The sequence below is a fragment of the Alosa alosa genome, chromosome 3, assembly GCF_017589495.1.
Source record: "Alosa alosa isolate M-15738 ecotype Scorff River chromosome 3, AALO_Geno_1.1, whole genome shotgun sequence".
Lineage (NCBI taxonomy): Eukaryota > Metazoa > Chordata > Actinopteri > Clupeiformes > Clupeidae > Alosa > Alosa alosa.
In genome coordinates, this window is record NC_063191.1 from 20717115 (window position 1) to 20736423 (window position 19309).

At 43.9% G+C, this 19309-nt stretch overlaps 2 protein-coding genes across 2 annotated transcripts; both read left to right on the top strand.

Moving 5' to 3' along the window:
- Nucleotides 1-57: 57 nt before the first annotated feature.
- Nucleotides 58-5695, top strand: LOC125292310 (cell surface A33 antigen-like). The gene is made up of 8 exons (XM_048239525.1): nt 58-408; nt 1449-1615; nt 1781-1997; nt 3067-3231; nt 3354-3470; nt 3801-3927; nt 4085-4440; nt 4899-5695. Exons 1-8 carry the CDS (start codon nt 363-365, stop codon nt 5162-5164), a joined length of 1461 nt encoding a protein of 486 aa, XP_048095482.1. The 5' UTR covers nt 58-362; the 3' UTR covers nt 5165-5695.
- A 110-nt stretch (nt 5696-5805) lies between these two features.
- LOC125292429 (immunoglobulin-like domain-containing receptor 2) lies at nt 5806-19059 on the top strand. The gene is given in 11 exon segments (XM_048239706.1): nt 5806-6340; nt 8355-8684; nt 9315-9434; nt 12615-12671; nt 13443-13589; nt 14853-15026; nt 15593-15706; nt 16309-16510; nt 16622-16814; nt 16817-17299; nt 18153-19059. Coding segments are annotated over 11 exon segments (1899 nt in total). The 5' UTR covers nt 5806-6297; the 3' UTR covers nt 18189-19059.
- Nucleotides 19060-19309: the final 250 nt, after the last annotated feature.

Genomic DNA, 19309 nt, shown 5'->3' on the forward strand with positions numbered 1-19309 from the left:
GAAGTAAATCTACTTAATCTAGGCCTATCCGTTCCTTGCATGTCTTTGCATACATGGCAGCAACGGGGAGTGCATAGGCTACAACTCTTAATATTAACACAGTAGTCTACAATAAAACATATTTTGAACTGATAACAGTTTTCAGTTCCTGTTCTGATACACAGATGGAGAGGGAGGTGTCAGTGTGGAGGGCAAAGTCCATATTTGACCATCATTGGCATGAAGTCTTACCTGGCAAGGTGTGGCTAGCGCCAGTGCACAGTCCAGTGAAAGACAGTGATAGTCTTGGTTTTAAAAGTAAAAAAGTAAAAACTTTGCTTTATTAGGTGGAAATTGTTTGGCATAATTAAATACAGACGAGAATGGGTACTGGGCAAAAGGTAACATTTGGACTTTACATACTCTCAGGTAAGAGTTTTTACTTTTTTCATTTATTCAGTTAACTTTAATCAGTTTAGGTTGTCACCCCTAATGTTAGACCATGTTCTAACTGATAACATATTCAACTATTGTATTAATATGGAGTTAGCATTTTCTCTTTTGAGAAATAGTTGCAGTTCTTTGGATATTACAACAGCATATTTTGTCTTGAAGCTCTCTATGAAGTTAATTTCACTGAGTGACTTTGCTATAAAATAGCAAATATTTAATTGAGTGAAAAAACACAGCGTGTCCTTAACTTGAAATAAGTCTCTTTTTTGCTCAAGGTGATAACTGAATGCAAACTAATCGTATACTATTCAGTAACCTGTTGCTGTAAATAGGGGTCATGCTTGCTCATGCAGTGAACCTTACTTCCTGCACTTTGAAAAATGCAAATGTGTAATGTGTTGGTGCAATGAATCACCTTGGTGAAAAGAAAAACATCTGAAAGAATGAAGACAGAGAGTATTCAAAAGACTTTTCAACGTCTTTCTGCTGGCAATTGCATGTCACTTTTGGCAAAATGTCTTTCAAGTGTTGCAAGGTCGCAGGTGTTCCCGTTTACTCCCGTTATATAGGTGTAGGTCAGGTATATCAGCCGTTGATGTCATTACACTACACATGCTAAGATTTGCTTGGTATGCCTGATAAGCCTACTTGTGTTACAAATCCATTGTCATTTCAGCAATATTGCAAAATCATTTTATTTTAGAATTCAGTTGCCTTCGGTTTTGCACCTAATGACTTCCAATTAAAATGGACATTCACAGGAATGTGATATATAATTATCACACAATGGAGGGAGTCTTGGCTTCCAGAAAGGCTTATACTGATGTCCTCAAAGTAGGGAAATCTTGTAGGCAACACAATTCTTCAAAAATGATCCATTTTCATGTCAACATGATACAGATGGGATGTATTTTTTGGCACATCACAAGGCTAGGGCATGAGATTAACACCAAAGGTGCAATGGTTTTATCATTTAGTTAGTCAAATGTTAATGTTACTTCTTTATTTTTGTTAAGCTCTCTCAGTCATCTTGGGGATTAATGTAGAGTTTCAGCAGCCAGAGTATGAGGTTGCTAGGGATGATCCGGTCACCATGAGATGCATCTTCCAGACCAAAAAACCAAACAGTCCCACTGTTATAATCTCCTGGACAGCTGATGCGGATGACCCAACAGAGCCACAGGTGACACTGTACAAGCGTTATATGGCATATATGTTCACATCACAAAGCTTTCTCCCAAATACTTGAATTGTCTCTTTGTTACACTGATTCCCTTTTAATGGGAATCAGGAAGATCTGTTGGACTTCATTCCTTTTACATTCCATGCTTTTCTTGCACATATACAGATAACAATTGGAACTTTTTACCACCCTGGTAACCAGATAGACATCACTTCTGAATATGAGGGCAGAGTTACCATGACAAATGATGTAGCTGCTAGAATATCATCACTGTCCTTCTCTCGTGTCACCATGCAAGACAACAGAGTTTTCCAATGTGCAGTGAAGATCCCTGGGGATAATGATGGCCAGCCAGCAGACACAGCCAGACTGCTGGTACTGGGTGAGACACTATAACATGTTCTAAATGATGACTTTTGTTACCTCTAAATTCAAAAGGGCTGATGGTTAAATGGCAGTTACACTTATGGTGGAACGATCAGTGAATGATAGTTGCACGTCTGGTGGAAATATCTTTAGTCTCATGCTCCTCCAAGTGACCCTTAAATGAGTATTTACTTTCTGGTTGCTGTTCAGAACATGCTACACAATGGAAAGCAACTCTGGACTTTTGTTTGCTCAATGATGGCTAATATCAATCAAAAAGAAATCCATACGCTTTTTAAATGTGATCTAACATGAAAGCTCTGTGCTCCGTGTCAAACAGAGGAAGGAGAGGATGAGGAAATGCATTCAGGAAACTCAGGAAATTTCAGAAACAAAAGTAGGGCAGATCTAGTGCTATGAAAACTAGACCTACTTATTCATGTGAGCATTAAGAATTTGAGTAGTTTTACCTAAAAGTTTAAATAGCCAAGTCATTCTGACACAAATCTCGTTAAGGTAAATGGCAGATTTTTTGGAACATGATATAATAGATATGTGGCAGCCGTGGCCTACTGGTTAGCGCTTCGGACTTGTAATCGGAGGGTTGCCTGTTCGAACCCCGATCATAGGAATGGCTGAAGTGCCCTTGAGCAAGGCACCTAACCCTTCACTGCTCCCCGAGCGCCGCTGTAGCAGGTAGCTCACTGCGTCAGGATTAAGTGTGTGCTTCACCTCACTGTGTGCTGAGTGTGTTTCACTAATTCACGGATTGGGATAAATGCAGGGACCAAGTTTCCCCCACGGGATCAAAAGAGTATACTTATATACTATACTACAGTATATACAGTTTATAATTGTGCACAAATGTATAATAAATATATGTTGAGAAAGTTGGTGAGCACAGCAGCCATTAATTATGAAAAAAGTGGCAGTCATATGAACTGAGCCAGTCACCTGAATTCTTTCAATTGTCCATCCAACTGTTGGTCTTGCCAAGTTTAATTAATATTGTGTACAGAGGCAGACAAAAGAACATGTTGGCCCAGAACACCTATCTAAAATGAATGCCTGTTTTCTCTCCATAGTTGCTCCATCTGTCCCTGTCTGTAATGTCCAGGGAGCAGCAGAGTATGGCCACAATATTAACCTAACCTGCAAGTCTGCGGAGGGGTCTCCACCTCCCACATACAAGTGGGAGAGATTTGACACCAGAAATATCCCCCAACCCTTTCCACCAAGGACCACTGAGAGTATGTGTGTGCATGGTCACATGTGTTTTGTGTGTGTCCCTGGATATATTTTGTTGACCATTATTTTCTGTTATATTCTTTTTTTACTGTTAATGTTTTAAAGATGTTTTTTTTTTCAACAGGCAATGGAGTTCTGTCTCTCTTCAATGTATCAAGGGAAACATCAGGATATTATAAATGCACCTCAACCAATAAGATTCGGTCAGTGTCATACAACATGACACTCAGTGTTATGCCACGTGAGTGTTGTTTTTAACCATATCCTTCAGGACCATAGCAATGAGGAGAGGTGGGGTACAAGCGTTTATTGTATTATCTGATATCTGATCTCAATTGATCAAACTTCTATGATCCTGCTGTAGCCCCATCACTCATGGTGTTTTGCATCTTTCTTTGACTGAACTCTCTCTTGAGGAGAAATTTTAGGGAGTTTAGGGTTTGAGCTGGGATAGATCGGTTTTCAGTACAGGAGCTGGATAGAGGACATCTGTACTTCTGCAAAGGATATAGCCTTTTGCAACCAATTGCCATGTTTTATTGTCCATTTATTACATTCTTTCTCTCTGCAGCTTCCATGAACATCGGTTCCACAGCAGGTATCATCGGTGGTTGTGCTGCTGGACTACTGGTCCTCCTCATTGTTGTGTATTGCTGCTGCTGTAGGAAAAAGAAGAACGCACCAGATCATGAAATGGGGTGTGCTTCTGACAACATATGTTTGTTTGTGTATTTTGCGTGTGTGTGTGTGTGTGTGTGTGTGTGTCAGTGTTGACTCAGCACAACTTATATAATAACTTTATAAGCATAACTTTATAATAATTATTAACAAATAATTGTTTTCTAAACCCTGTAGAGATGCAGTTGAGTTCCATGATAAACCACCTTTGGAGACTGAAAATGAGAGTGATGGGATTCGGTATGGAGAGTCCAGAGAGGACACCATCAACCAACGCACCGGTTATCTACTGGAGGATCGCAGTGATCGCTTTGACACTGATGGTCGTCAAGGCGGTAATCGCTATGATGATCGCTCTGAGGGCAGTCACAGCCGCTCTCGTGATCGACTTGATCGCCAAGAGGACAGTCGCAGTCGCTCCAGTGATCGACTAGATCGCTATGACGACACTCGCAGTCGCTCAAGTGATCGTCTTGACCGCTGTGATGATGGTCGCAGTCGGTCCAGTGATCGACTTGATCGCTATGATGATGGTCGCAGTCGGTCCAGTGATCGACTTGATCGCTATGATGATGGTCGCAGTCGGTCCAGTGATCGACTTGATCGCTATGATGATGGTCGCAGTCGGTCCAATGATCGACTTGATCGCTATGACGACGCTCAGAGTCGCTCAAGTGATCGTCTTGACCGCTATGATGATGGTCGCAGTCGTTCCAGTGATCGAATTTGATCGCTATTTAGGGCAGACGCAGATCATTATGACGCATCGCAGTGGCCGCCAGGGGATCGCTATTTATGACAATCGCGACTCGATATGATGATCGCATAACCATGCACAATTGCTACACCGATCGACTAGGATCGCTATGAGACTGCAGAAGCCGCGATCGCCTTATGATGATGGTCGCAGTCGGCCCAGTGATCGACGGATCGCTATGATGATGGTCGCAGTCGTCCAGTGATGGCAGTGGTCCTGATCGCTATGATGATGGTCGCAGTCGGTCCAGTGATCGACTTGATCGCTATGATGATGGTCGCAGTCGGTCCAATGATCGACTTGATCGCTATGACGACACTCACAGTCGCTCAAGTGATCGTCTTGACCGCTATGATGATGGTCGCAGTCGTTCCAGTGATCGACTTGATCGCTACGAGGGCAGACGAGATCATTATGACGATCGCAGTGGCCGCCAGGGGGATCGTTACGAGGACAATCGCACTCGATATGATGATCGGCATAACTATGAGCACAATTGAGATAGTTATGATGATTGTCGTTAATACCTGGATGGTCAGTTGATTGTCATGATGATCACAGAAATGGTCGGTAGGATGACCGTCTTATGGATTATGGCCCCTTTATGAAAATCATCAACTGACTAAATTGACTGAGACTATCATAGGCTACATGTCAAGCTTGTGCTTCAAATTGTCTTTTATTTTATGCTTACAAGGATTAGGCAATTTAGAAGTTTGTGTTTTTTATTTACTATTGCAGTAGCTTTCTTACCATTGGCAACTGTTGGTCATCTAAGTGCAGTTATTATTTGTGGATTAACATCAAATTAATGTTCATTTTAACTTCAGGAATTGTGTAAGTAAAAGTGTATCATGCTTGTGTGACTCCATAGAGATGGTCTACTTAATCCATGATTATGTTTTACTTAAGTCATGTGTGCAAATCATTTTAGAAATTGAGTAGCATTTATTATAGATCTACATATAAAATGATTGTTTTGTTTGTTTTTCTTTTGTAACTTTGATAACATTTTAATAAAATCTTGATGTTTGCTGATGAAATAAAAAATATTCATGAGATATTCAGCAAAATGTACAGGGTTCACCTAGGCCCAGGCTAGGTTTAGGCCTTTCAAAACAATGTATAATCTTCATCTGGAATGAGAATGGGATTCCAAGATTTTAAACTTGTAGACGTTTATCAAACCTTCTCAGGAGATGGCGGCGTATTTTGTTTCCCTGTGCAATTATGTTAGGCCTATAATACCTGATTATGAAAATCTTGCACTCTGTAAATTCAAGACTGTTCTATCACAAGTAGGGGGTCGTTTTCATAGTTTAGCAGGCTACACTTATATAGGCTACATTGTATGTTAGGTGCAGGTGTGGATTGCCCATTGAAATCACCACATCTGTAACACTGCCCTGTAGGCCTGCAATTGTTGTCTTTAAATGGTGAGGTGGGTAGGATATTTTACCCACACGGTCCTTGCTGAAGCCATATAGCACCCCTGTTTTTGAAGTGGTATAGTCCTTAGTCCTGGATTGACTGCGTCTTGCTTATTCCTGCACAGAGCCTGAGAATGAGGTGGAACGCGGTTTGAGAATGAGATGGACTGAACTTCTATAAATGTCCGTTTTATTATTCGGAAATGGCCTTGACGTTGAGTTGGATACTTTTAATGTTTTTCTTTGGTAAGTTTGTCATTTTCGGTGTCGATTCAAAATCCTTAAATCGAGCAGGTCGCGCAACAGGTTGATTCCAGTTGTCGTCAAAATATCTTTGTCTTGAAGTTCTTGTAACCAGTGATTTAATGGATGTAGAGAATTTATTTTTAATTGTCATGTTTAATATCGACCGCAGGCTAAAGGTTCTGTATTTTTTCTGTTGACCAGCAAAAACAAGCAGCACAGAATAGGCTAAACGTAGGCCATTGCGTTTTTTTTTTGTTTATGCTGGTTGATATAGCCTAATAAAGTTGTAAGTGGGGTCATATCTTCATAGCCTTTGCCGTTTGCCTCTTACTCAAGGACGAATTAATTTAAAAGTAGCCTAGCCTAGGATAACCTATTTCCAATAGGGGGCCTACCGTTATCTCCCGTTAAGTTTCATTTTTCGAGTCGGTAGCCTACTAGAGTTTTGACTATAAATTGAGTTTGAATTTGAGAACTGAGGAATTATTTGGCCTATATGATGAGTGTTGACTGGTCTTCCACCAATCTTTAATTAAGGAACACAGTCGCCCAGCTTAACTGTTGGAATGCTGCTTTTCATTCCAGCTTTCGATACATTCTTGATCTTGAATGTTGCATTTCTACAGAGGCCTATCAGATTACTAGAGGTTACTGTTTGCTATGAAAATTTCCATTAGGTTGAAATGGAAGATGTAAAGCTCTTTTGGAGATGAACGCTCTGAAAGTGTTAATATAAACTCTAAAGGTAAAACAATCTAAGTATTGCTTATTTGAACACAGAGGTATCCATTTACATTGTTATGAAGGAAGCTTAGATAGCAACAGCTGGAGGGTTTCTACCTCACTTGGAAGAGGTGAGAGACTTGTATTATTGCTGTGAGCTAGACTGGCATATTTGAAATGGCTTGGTTTAAATCTCTAACGGGCAAATGGGTGTTCATGCCTGACTAGGCCAGTGAGTTTATCTCATTGGCTAGTAGTTTTGTCTCCCCCCTCAACTACCCCTCCTGCACAGGATCCTTTGGAGGGGTGGGAAAAGGAGGGGGTCTTCCCTAATGCCAAACAATGAGTCAGAACAGGGAACAAAAGGACAAAGGGAAGGACTGGACAACCCTGCAAGTGAAAATTTAGTACTGAACTCTACCGTCTTGCCAACCTGTTCTGTCTCCCATTTAGAGTCATCTCCTTTCTCAATAGCCAATGCACTAGATAAACCTTGCAGCATTCCAGATCTGGACTACCTCTGAGAAATGACTGATGGCTGAATTTCAGCACAAACGCCCTTGTTGAGTATCTGTAGTGAACATGCGTCACACACTTCCTCTCCTCTGGGAAGGTTTAGGCTTTGCTTCCTCAACTCCAATCAGATGGGCCGTTTGAGGGATGATGACAAGCACTGCACCACATCTATTACTTCTCTCTCTCTCTCTTTCTATCTTTGTCTGACTTTTTTACCCCCACACCCAACTGCCTCATACCTCTCTGCACCCCCCACACACAGTGGAATGTAACCTCTCAGGAGAGGAGATCAGGCCAGTGCACTCCTCATTTTGTCCAGCTCACTGCTCCGCTTTCTCCCACACACAAGTCTTAGAAAAGCACCCCGGATTACTTGGGCCAGATGTTTTTGGGCGTTGGTGTTTTTATCACTCATTTCTCTCTCTCTCTCAGACACACTCTCCTCTCTCTGATCTTTTGAAGATAAAGAGTACTTGTTGACAAGGCCTCCTCTTTGACAGGAAGAAAGGAGGCACAGTTTGACGGGGTGATAAATATGAAAACACAAGCCTGTAACTAGATCTGATTCTTTCAGAGTGAGGGGGTCCTCAGTTCCAACACTATTTCTTTTCAAGTTTATGGATCAGTAATCTATCATCCTTTGTATACTGATTATATTGTCTCATGTCTGTTATGATCAAATGAAGGGCAGTATGATTTAATGCATTATGTGTCTGAACTTTGATCTAACGTCTCTCTCTCTCCCACTCTTTCTTTATTTCTCCCCCTACATCAGCGTTGAGCTGTGATGGTGTTGACGTGCTGGTGCGAGAGAACAAGAAGTTCGCCACGCTCTTCCAGTCGGTGGTGCTCCCGTGTCAGTACTCCACGCCCTCCACCCAGAAGGCCGTGGTGCAGTGGTGGTACAAGTCCTACTGCACAGACCGCACGCGCGACTCCTTCTCCTTTCCCGAGTCCCTGGGGGTCCGCGCCTCCGAGCTGGGCTCCAAGTCCCATTTGGAGTGTGCAGACAGCACCCGCACCGTCCACATCGTGGCCTCCGGACAGGGGGCCTCCCAGACGCTGTCGCCACAGTACAAGGGAAGAGACATCTCCATCATCAACCGTAATGGCTCTTTATTCACTTGTGTACCAACTAATTTAGCTGCTTTCAAAATTGCTTGTGAACATTAAAACACACACACATAAATAAATATGCATAGGCAGATGAAATGAGTGCTTATTCTAAGCAGTGACCTCAGTTCCTGTTGTTTGGGATATGATCCAGTGGGACCTTTTTTACGTATTCTTGTTCCTTTGGAGAAAGATTATAAGCACATACAGCTGCATTGTGTGAACAAGGGAGAAATATCCCTTTCCAGCAAAGACTGGGGCAGTGAGTGTACATGCTCACTCCCCCCAGCAGGAAACATAGCCGATTGTGCTTGGCTTTTCCTGTTCCCCTAAATAGGTCTGTATTCTCTCTGCGGCACAAAGGAGCAGGCAACACTCTAAACAGATACCCCCACGACACAACCTCACTCACCCAGACCCAGTATTACTGCCCTTATCACAAGTAAACACTCTCGTCCTTCTTCTCCTATCTCTCCCGCCAACCCCTAGGTCTTTCTTTGTCTAACATAGTGGAAAAGGTTGTGGAATAACCAGCGTTATTTATTACTGTCTTTGTGTGTGGAGCTGTTTCATTGATTCATATCTGAATGACCTTTGGCCTTTGTTTACCTTACCCTGGCAGAGGCGGACTTGCGCATCGGAGAGCTGCAATGGGGAGACAGCGGCGTGTACTACTGCAAGGTGGTCATCGCCGACGATGTAGTGGGCCAGAACGAAGCGTATGTGGAGCTCCTTGTAATGGGTGAGTCGCCTGAGGAAGTGAGTCATTATTTCGGACAGGAAACTCCGTCGGCTGGTCTGAGGGAGTGTTTGCTTGCAGTGCTTAGCGGTAGACTGACCCCGCAGGCCATTTCCTCTGACCCTGCTATCTAGATAGCCCACATTCCTTGCATCTTCCCCTTTTTCTTCCTTCCTCCTGCAACTCCTGTTTTGTTCAATGATGGGCAGGATCTGGATCATGGCACACGGCGGCTACCCCCTAACACACTGAAGGCGTTGTTTGTTGGTCTTAAATGAGGACAAAATGCTGCATGTTTTTGTATGTGTGTGTGTGTGTGTGTGTGTGTGTGTATGCACATGCACACTCCTGTCTGTTTGGAAGGTTTTTGTTGTTGTTTTTTTTTTGTCGTTGTGGCCGTTGGAGTACAAACTGCGGAGCCCTCATCGGCACCAGTGTCTGCGTTCCGAAGGGCCCTTACAAGAGCTGCCATGACGACTGCTGAATGGCGCATGCCTCTCGGCAGGGCTCCGCTCCTCAAAGAGAGCCTCTATTGTTCTGCGTCCCCGCTAAAGCCAGTGTAGCTTAGTGAAGCCGCCCCATATCAGAGGCAGGGGAAGGTATGTTTGTATAGCCCAGGAGAGCCACATGTAGCCTGGCTTCACTGCTATGGCCGCACAGACAGAATTCCAAGGACCCTCCTCGCCAGACAAAAGAAAAATAGCTCGTAGTTATTGACTCGAGCAATGTAAGCCACTTCTTAAGCCATTTCCATGGAAACCGAGGGCTCCTGCGAGGCCAAAAGACTTCTGTTGTGGAGTCTAAAAAAGATGAGGTGGACAGAGGGGCAGGAGGGAGACAAAGAAGGACAGACTTTGGGACAGGATCTTGAGGGAATTATTGTAAACTCTTGACAAATGTAACAAGCTTTTCCTGGCTTGAGTAATCAAGTCATAATTGACTGAGGAAAGGGTTGGGATGATCAGTGACTTCTTTGTCTGAATGAGCAACAGGTTGATTCAGCAGTTACAGTACAATCAGATGACTGAAACCTCCCTTTAGAATGCCTTTAGTCATCGGCCTCTCCTTTTAGAATGCCTTTAGTCATCGGCCTCTCCTTTTAGAATGCCTTTAGTCATCGGCCTCTCCTTTTAGAATGCCTTTAGTCATCGGCCTCTCCTTTTAGCGCTTGGTTCTTTCTTTTTCTTTCTGCCTTATCTACTCTTCCCCCTCCCTTACTTCTCCCCCTGCTGTTCCGTGTGACCTCTCCCTCTCTCCCTCTCTCTCTCTCTCTCTCTCTCTCTCTCTCTCTTTCTCTCTCTCGCTCTCGCTCTCGGTCTATGTCTACCTCTGGGCTTCAGGTTCAGTGTTTTCTGAGACTCTCCAGTTTCGCTGCTGATGACTGAGAGGTTGAGCATGTGGCTATTTCTCTCCCTCACGCCAGCTTATTCAGCAGTGACATGACTAGAGCTTAAATCTGCAATGACAGCTAACCAGCCTGTGTCCTACAGCAGTCAGGGGGAGAGGTGGTGGGTGGGGGAACAGGGGGAGGTGAGGAGGGGGGCATCATGTGCGGTTGAATTGAGTAAGCTGCTTTTAAATTCACAAACAGTCATTGCACCATGGAGATGGCAGATAGTTACAACTGTGTATGTATTATATCAAGGTGACGCATTGCAGTATCTATGGCACATTCAGCAGTAAGCCAGGTGTTTTTTGGGGAGGAAAATGTTGCTATCTATGGGTGCATGTCATCAGGAGATAAGACCAGCTAGATTTGGGCTGCTAGCTCTTCCACTTTGACTAATGTTGTTAGTGTAAGGGTTTTGATAACACTCAGATGAGGTGGGAGGATGACTGTGTTCTCTCCTGGCTCTGTGGGAGTGTTTTTTAGCTGCCTGTTTTTGGGAACATTAGCAACATTGAGGTCAGTTTAAACTGTGACAATTCTCTGTTGTCATTAGCTATGTGAGAATATGTGTCTCTCTGGGGAGTGACCCTTTCTTGCAAAGTCCTGATCCAGTCATAGTGGGAGGGGATTGAAGGAAGGATCTCTGTCTGTCCAGTGTTGATTGGACAGTCAGGTAGGACACCCATAGCTTCCTAACAAAGCCGGCACTGTTGCCGTGGAGATGACGCTCCCATAACCTCCATTTGCCTGAAAACTAATGAGTGGGGGAGTGCTTAATTAGACCCATAATTCCTCCATGTCTGCCCCCCTTTTGTGTGCTCAAACTGTACCCTTTCCACCCTGCCCCCTACCCCCCCCCCCACGCTCCTATGCCTGTCCCCATGGCAAGCCTCTCTGGGCCCCACAACCATCTGTAGAACCGGATCTGCTGTTGGGGCTAAATATAACCCTACTGCAAAAGTTCCCAGGAACAAACAACTTCCTACCTGCTGCCACCAAACCTGGGAAAAATAATAGCAAAGTGTGAAATGCCATGGACCTCATTTTGGATTTATCCTGGTTGCTGACAAGTATTTTAATTAAGAAATCTGAAGAAAAGCTCATTTACCTACTGTGGCTGTTGGCTCACATTGAGACTGGTGTGTTTCGGCAGGGCATGTTCTGGTGAGCAGATGAGCTAAAGATAGGTGGTGTCTCTTACAGGTGTTTCATGGATGTCATATAAGCATGAGTAAAATGAAGCGCTCACGCAAGCCTGAGACTAAAATGAGTGGTGCCAGACATGCCTCATCCACACAGTCCAAGTGTGTTGTTTACGGTGTCACATCAAACAAGCATCAGTGCTCCTGCTCTAGTTCCCTCTCAGCTAAAATTAGTTTCACTGCTTGTGAGAGGATACTTTGCTCTCTGAACCCTAACACTTGCCCTTACTGTCAGAGAAGTCATTCCAAGCGTAGGTTCTGATCATATTCACAACACTTACACATGCTGATTCAGTTCCACCTAAAAAAAAACATCACCCATACACTGAAATAGAACATTCTTTGTTGCATGTATGCATGATGTAACGTTTCTTTGAATGCTTAGAATTTCTCTTTGAATCTGTTTTTAGGGAAACTCTTGCCATTCTGTTTATTCGCTAACTCTCGATAGTCAAGCTCTATCACAAGCTTCTCTGCATCATCACTTCCTCCTCCTGTTCGCCCTTTTTTGCCGAGTCTGACCTCTGCCCTTTATCTCTTCGCTGCCAGCCTGTCGGCCGCCGCTCACCTGTGCTCTCCCTTTCTCTCTAGGTAGGACAGGTGAGCTGGACGATATCCTGCCTGAGTTTGATATGGAGATAATGCCAGGTATGGCTGCTTCCTCTCTCCCTTCCTCTCTCCTGCTCTCTCCAGCAGTTTCTCTTCTGCTGCTGCCTGCTAGGAGTGCTGCAGTTTCCCCTCCACTGGCTCTCTTCTCACTATGCCTCTGTGATTCATTCTCTCCAGCTCTATAGAGTAAGCCACTAATGAGCCATAAGACTAACGTTTTCAATCAAACACAGGACACTCGCTTGCTGTGCCAATAGCTGATTAGCTTGTGGTATTTATTAAATGTATTGCATTGTAGACCCTTGTCGGTAGAATATCAAATGCACAAGGGATGATTGGAGTGAGTTAGATAACAGGAAGTCCCTCATTATGGTGGTGGGTTTGCCCAACTTTTTGAGATAGCATCAGAGGCAAACATCCACACCCCAGCCCATCAGCTCAAGATTAAGAGATCAGAAAAGAGAAATACAGTGGCCTATTGAGGACATATCTGAGTGCCTGACAAGAATTGTTTTGTTGACATTTTACCTGGATACAGAGACCTACGGAGACCTCTGAAATTTACTCTTTTCTGAAGAGTGTTTTCTGAAATTCAAACTAAAATAATTGAACAATTTATAAATATCACCTGTCCAAAATAGTTGTTATAAGTTCTTAACATGGTTTATAATGTGATCATCTGTAGGTAGTCTATAACACCTTAGTGTTTATTAGTCTAATTGATTTAGTAGGTTTAGAAATGCAGAGCTCCATTCCATGTGAGTGGTGTTGTAATGATGGGCTCCGCCTGCTGGCGTGTGTCTGTTCCAGAGTGGCTGTTTGTGGGGGCTGTAGTGCTGGGCAGCATCCTCTTCCTGTTACTGGTGGGCATCTGCTGGTGCCAGTGTTGCCCTCACTCCTGCTGCTGTTACGTGCGCTGCTGCTGCTGTCCAGAAACCTGCTGCTGCCCACGCCATCGTGAGTGACCCACACACACACACACAGAGACACATACATACATACACACCACACAAGGCATATAAATATATTTCATGTACACACACATTAACATGTACACAGATAAATAAACTGGTATATACTGCATGTGTGTACAGGTACCTTATATTTATATTTGTATATATGTAAAGCCCTGGTATACCCTGAGGCTGTTATAGTTCTAATGTTATTATAATACAATATAAGCAATATCAATTTCAATACTTACATACAGGTAATGAGCTAATCTACACCAAAAAGTAGTTAAACACATTACTAATGGAGAGACAGATGTAGAATGACACATAGCGGATGGCTGAATGACAGCCATATAGACAGATGCTGAAGAGCTGCACAAATAGTGGTGTGACTAATAGGGCTCGTGGTTTCTTTGAGTAAGCCTCTGTGGAGGCGTAACACTTTACTGGGATAGTCCGCCCGCAGAGATGATCTCTTACCATTCAAGTTTAGTATGTACAATTTTTGTGGAACAATTAAGTATAAGTATATATACTCTTGATCCTGTGAGGGAAATTTGGTCTCTGCATTTATCCCAATCCATGAATTAGTGAAACACACTCAGCACACAGTGAACACACAGTGAGGTGAAGCACACACTAACCCGGAGCAGTGAGCTGCCTGCTACGGCGGTGCTCGGGGAGCAGTGAGGGGTTAGGTGCCTTGCTCAAGGGCACTTCAGCCATGCCTACTGATTGTGTTCGAACCGGCAACCCTCCGGTTACAAGTCCGAATTGCTAACCAGTAGGCCACGACTGCCCCCACTTACTGAATTTCACAATTCTGAATTTCTGAATCACAATTACTGAACATCAATATAACCAGATCCAACCCTTAACCACAAACTGTAGTCCACATAGTGTCAACAGATGGTTTGTTGATATTATTATTATTATTATTATTATTATTATTATTATTATTATTATTAATGATAATAATAATAAGCTTTATTTGTATAGCACCTTTCATACACAGAATGCAGCTCAAAGTGCTTTACATTTGGAGCACTTAACATAATAATGTCTGAGCATTTGTATCTACAGTCTGTGGGCGGACTATCCAAGTAAAGTGTTTTATATTTTATAGCCCCAACTCACTTTTAATAAACTTTTATAGCCCCAACTCACTGGTGGCAAGGTATTACAGAACTCCCAAACACAAACACACCCATGTCAGTGTCATTATACATGTGCACCACTGATGACAATGTGATGTGCTGCGCTCCAGTGTACGAGGCAGGAAAGATGATCAAGAGCACCCAGCCCACCCCCATCCCCATGTATGCCCCCTACTACCTGCCTGGCGTCCCCACCATCGTCCCCCAGCCCTCCCTCTCTATAATCGAGCCTCCGTCCAAGATGGCCTCCGTCCCCCCGTCTGTGGACCACAGCGGCCCTGGAGGTGAGTGAGCCTCTTTTCCTGTGGTGTGGGGTCCTGATCAGGCTCCTACCCCAGTCAGTCTGCTTATCAAGCTAAGCTTCTATAGTGAGGCTTTGTAGGTTAGTCCATTTGGTCAGTCCTTTACTCCGAAAATTCAGTCCAATACTAATTTTCACTAACATCATTGTAGATTGTCATTCAAGTTCATCTTAATCCTCTAACTATGTGTCTCTTTTCAAGTCTCTTTCTTAAATCACATGATGTAGTATCTTTTATATTTCAGTGTTTTTTATTTTAAGAAAAAATACTGGTGACAATTGGTTAGTATGGTTTCTGTAAGAGGGCTGAAAGCCAGGGAAAATCAGTTGACCTCATAAAAGTGATGTTTGATCTGGAGTGGCTGACTGTGTGAATGTCTGAAAAGCCCACCGTGTGAAGTGAGTAGGTTGTGGATGACGGACACAGAGGTGTGTGTGTGTGTGTGTGTGTGTGTGTGTGTGTGTGTTTGTGTGAGAGAGAGGGGGGCGAGAAGAGAGAAAGAAAGAGAATTTACTTATAGTCCATCTAGTCTCTGTGTGTGTCCACAGTGCGCAGTGGTTATCGACTCCAGTCAAGTCAGGGTCAGGACTCTATGAAGGTTGTGTACTACATAGAGAAGGAGCTTGCACAGTTCCAGCCCACCCCGATGACAAACCATAAATGTAAGCCTGTGTGGAGTTAGCCTAATTCTTTGCAATCATGTGACCTTGTGTGTGTGTGAGAGAGAGAGAGAGAGAGAGAGAGAGGATAAAGAGAGTGGATTTGCTTGTGCACGAGTCTGTGTGAGTGGTAGCAGTAGCTGTGTGTGTGTGGGGGGCGGGTTGTTTGTAGATCAAAGGTCAGGTGAAACGTTTGCATTTATGGCCCATGCCACCCTTTCACTATCACTTTCTCCACTCTCATACTCTCTAGCCTTTGTCTATAGATTTGCATGCATTTTGTTACGTGTGTCATGTCTGTCAAGTGAATGTCACTGTACCCGTCCATAGACAAGTACTGAACATTTTCAAGTGTTCATGACCTTGATATCAGTAGTCCACTACAGTGACTTTTAGGATGGAATGTTTTCTTCCTAAGTCTTGTAGAGTCAGGCAGTTTGACCAGAGAGGGTTAAAGCTAGTAATCAAGGATCTTTGGTTTGACTGTTGCATCACTCAAGAGTAACATAGCGTGTTGAGTCATTTTGAGTCACTGGAATATAAAGAGAGAACAGTGTCATCATAACTGTGGAATTCACGGTCCTAAATTGCACATTACATTTCAGCTGCTGGAAGTGTATCAGAATTAAGCTCTCTGCACGAGGGCGATACAGATTTCCGGCAGACCTATCGGCAGGTGCAGAGGAAAGCTCTTCCACCAATCAGTGACTTTGATGATGAGCCGCGTGTCCGGACGGGTTCCACCTCCCATGGACACCGGTCCACACGCTACCCCAGCAACCACTCAGAGGAGCACCATGATGGCAGGTGTGTTTGGGTGTGCGTTTTTGTGTGCATGCATGTAGTTGTGTGTGTATGTTGTTGTTATTACACTATACACTATCTGGGTTTCTACGTTAACTGTATCCTCAACTGCAGGTGGAACCCTCGCTCGGAGCACTTGCAGAGGAAGGCCTTCGGCACCAGGGGGCGCACTGGCTCTCTGGACGAGCTAGAAGAGTTTGCCAGGTCATACGGGGATCATGGCCGCCGGGGCGAGGCCAGAGACCTTGAGCGCGACTACGACCTGGAGCTGAGGCCACGGGACAACTATCCGACCTATCGGGCCGGCTCGCCCGGCGCTACCGGGATGATGACGGCGGTGGCAGCGGTGGCTGGCACAGCCGTCATAGCCCACCGCCGTCACCGCGGAAGCGGCGGGACACGGCCGACAGCGAGCGGCGCGGGCCCCGCAGCAACTCCTACGACGACACGTTCCTGAACACGCTGCTGGAGCGCAAGGCCCGGGGCGGGAGGGGGGCGCGGGGGGAGGGGGACGACAGTGACACGCCCTCCAAGGGCAGCTCCAAGAAGAGCAGCGACTGCTACTACAGCCGCTCGCCCAGCAACAGGCCTGAGGAGGATGACCCGTTGCCTCCGTACACGGAGCTGGTGCTTGAGCGGAACCGGGCCCTCAGTCCACCCAAACCGCCCGATCGCTACCGGACTGTGGACCCCAGTACGCAGCCTTTCTCGTACACACGGCCCGCTAACGGGCAGAGCATGGCCCACACCTTGCAGGAGCGGCGTGATGACCGTGACAAGTCCAGGAAAGTGGTGAGTTATCTGTAGGAGAAGGTGGCCATCCGAATTGGCGGCCTCGAGTTACTGTAAAAGCTAAGCTTTAAAGATGCCTTGCTATGGAGCTGAAGACACCAGCAAAAACTCAGAGCTTCAGATATGCAGGAATGCCTTCTGTATTAAAGCTACACATCCAAGATGTTCAATCTTCAGCATCAGTTCAGCAGCCTTATCAGAAAGTAAGCCTACAGTACCTCACATTTGCGAGCAGGAGGAAGCAGGAGGTCAGTCCTTAGTGCTCAGGAATAGCAGGTTACTCTGTGTAATAAACAGGACCAACTATAAGCAGCCCTGGGCTAGAGTTTGACGAAATAGGAAATATCTGATGCTCTTACCTCAGAGTCGCATAACCAGCATCTTAACATTAGTCAGGTTATAAGAGGCCTCTAAGCCAAAATAGGAAGTGGACATAACTTTTTGCACCAGTTATGCTGTAAATTTGATCTGTGTGTGTTGCCAAACTCTATGTGTCTTATTGAAAAGTTTTTTTTACCACTGTAGTCATTTACTGTATGAACAGAAATTATCTATTGAATATAAAAGATTATATATTAAGATTATATTGTGAATATACAAGTTGATTTGATTTTTCTGTGTTTTTAGCACTGTCATAATTGGTTAGCATTTTTATTTGTATTTTATTTTGTTCATGTTATTGTTTTATAATTGTCTAAATGTACATAACACATGACCTAACAGACCTTACTAACCGAGCATGAGCTGCATGTTTGCCGTGGATCCTCACAACTCACTGACATACCTGACTAATCGAGCTTGACCATCACGATAACAGGGTCCCTAATGTCTGGCATTTGGTGTTTTTTAACAGAACACTCATCTAAGCAGAGACTCTCTCATAGTATGACTCCACCAGAGAAGCTTGCGGGCGCAAAGCGCCAGTCACACACAGCAGACTAACTAAGCAGCAGATACGCCAATCTGCCCAAGATCCAGACTGACTGAGAGGAAAATAACTGGATAACTTACCCAGAGGACACAAGGATTGTGTGTGTGTGTGTGTGTGTGCACGCGCTCGCGCACCTATGTGTGTGTGTGCGTGTGTGTGTCAATATACATAAGTGTGCATATGCACATGTATTTTACATATGTTACCTAACCTGACTAAGTGCCGTGTGTGTGTGTAAGAGAGTGGTAAGATGTGCAACCCTCCTAGTCCACTTACCATCTCCTTGTCTTCTTGAAGTCATGCCTTTATATGTCCCTGAAAAAAGGAACAGTCTAATGATTGTGATTGTTTTCTTTTTCAATCTGTACAATGACCATGCTGCATCCAATAACAGTTACACACTGCAAGGGAGCAGTAGTCACGTAATGGGCTATGTTACAACAGCACATTATTGTGTGGACTTACTGTGGAGCTGTTCTGTGCTGATGCTTCTCTAGCAGCTGAGTGTCACATACACTCTTAAAATGAATGTGTTGAAAACAACACAACTGGCGTTGTTTTTTTTAACACATCTCTGTGTCCAGATAGGGACAACACATTTCTTTTAAGAGTGTACAAGTTTATTTCTTTTTATGTACTGTAAGTGCACACCATTGCCTTTTAAGTGTTCTAAATTTGCACTATAGTGTAGTATTACTGATACAGAGTTAATCAGTTGGCCCACACGGGTTGGCAGTTCAAAAAGGTGCCATTCTTTTGTATGTATTTGTATTTCATTATGTTTGCCATTATGATGTTTTTGATATAAACATGCTCTCTATTTTATGAAGTATGTGTGTTTTTTATGTGGCTGCTTGATAAATCATGTGTGTTGCTGATAAAAAAAGTATATGTTTCTTATCGCTAATTAGTGTAAACAGGCTTATAAATGAGCAAACACACACCTACAAGTACAAACACACAGACCCACCATTTTATCTTTTTATCTTTTAAACAAATATGTTTACCTAATTAAATATTAAAACCATCTCCGGTATACATTGTTTAGATACAGATGCAAATGGTGAGTTTTAATGGTT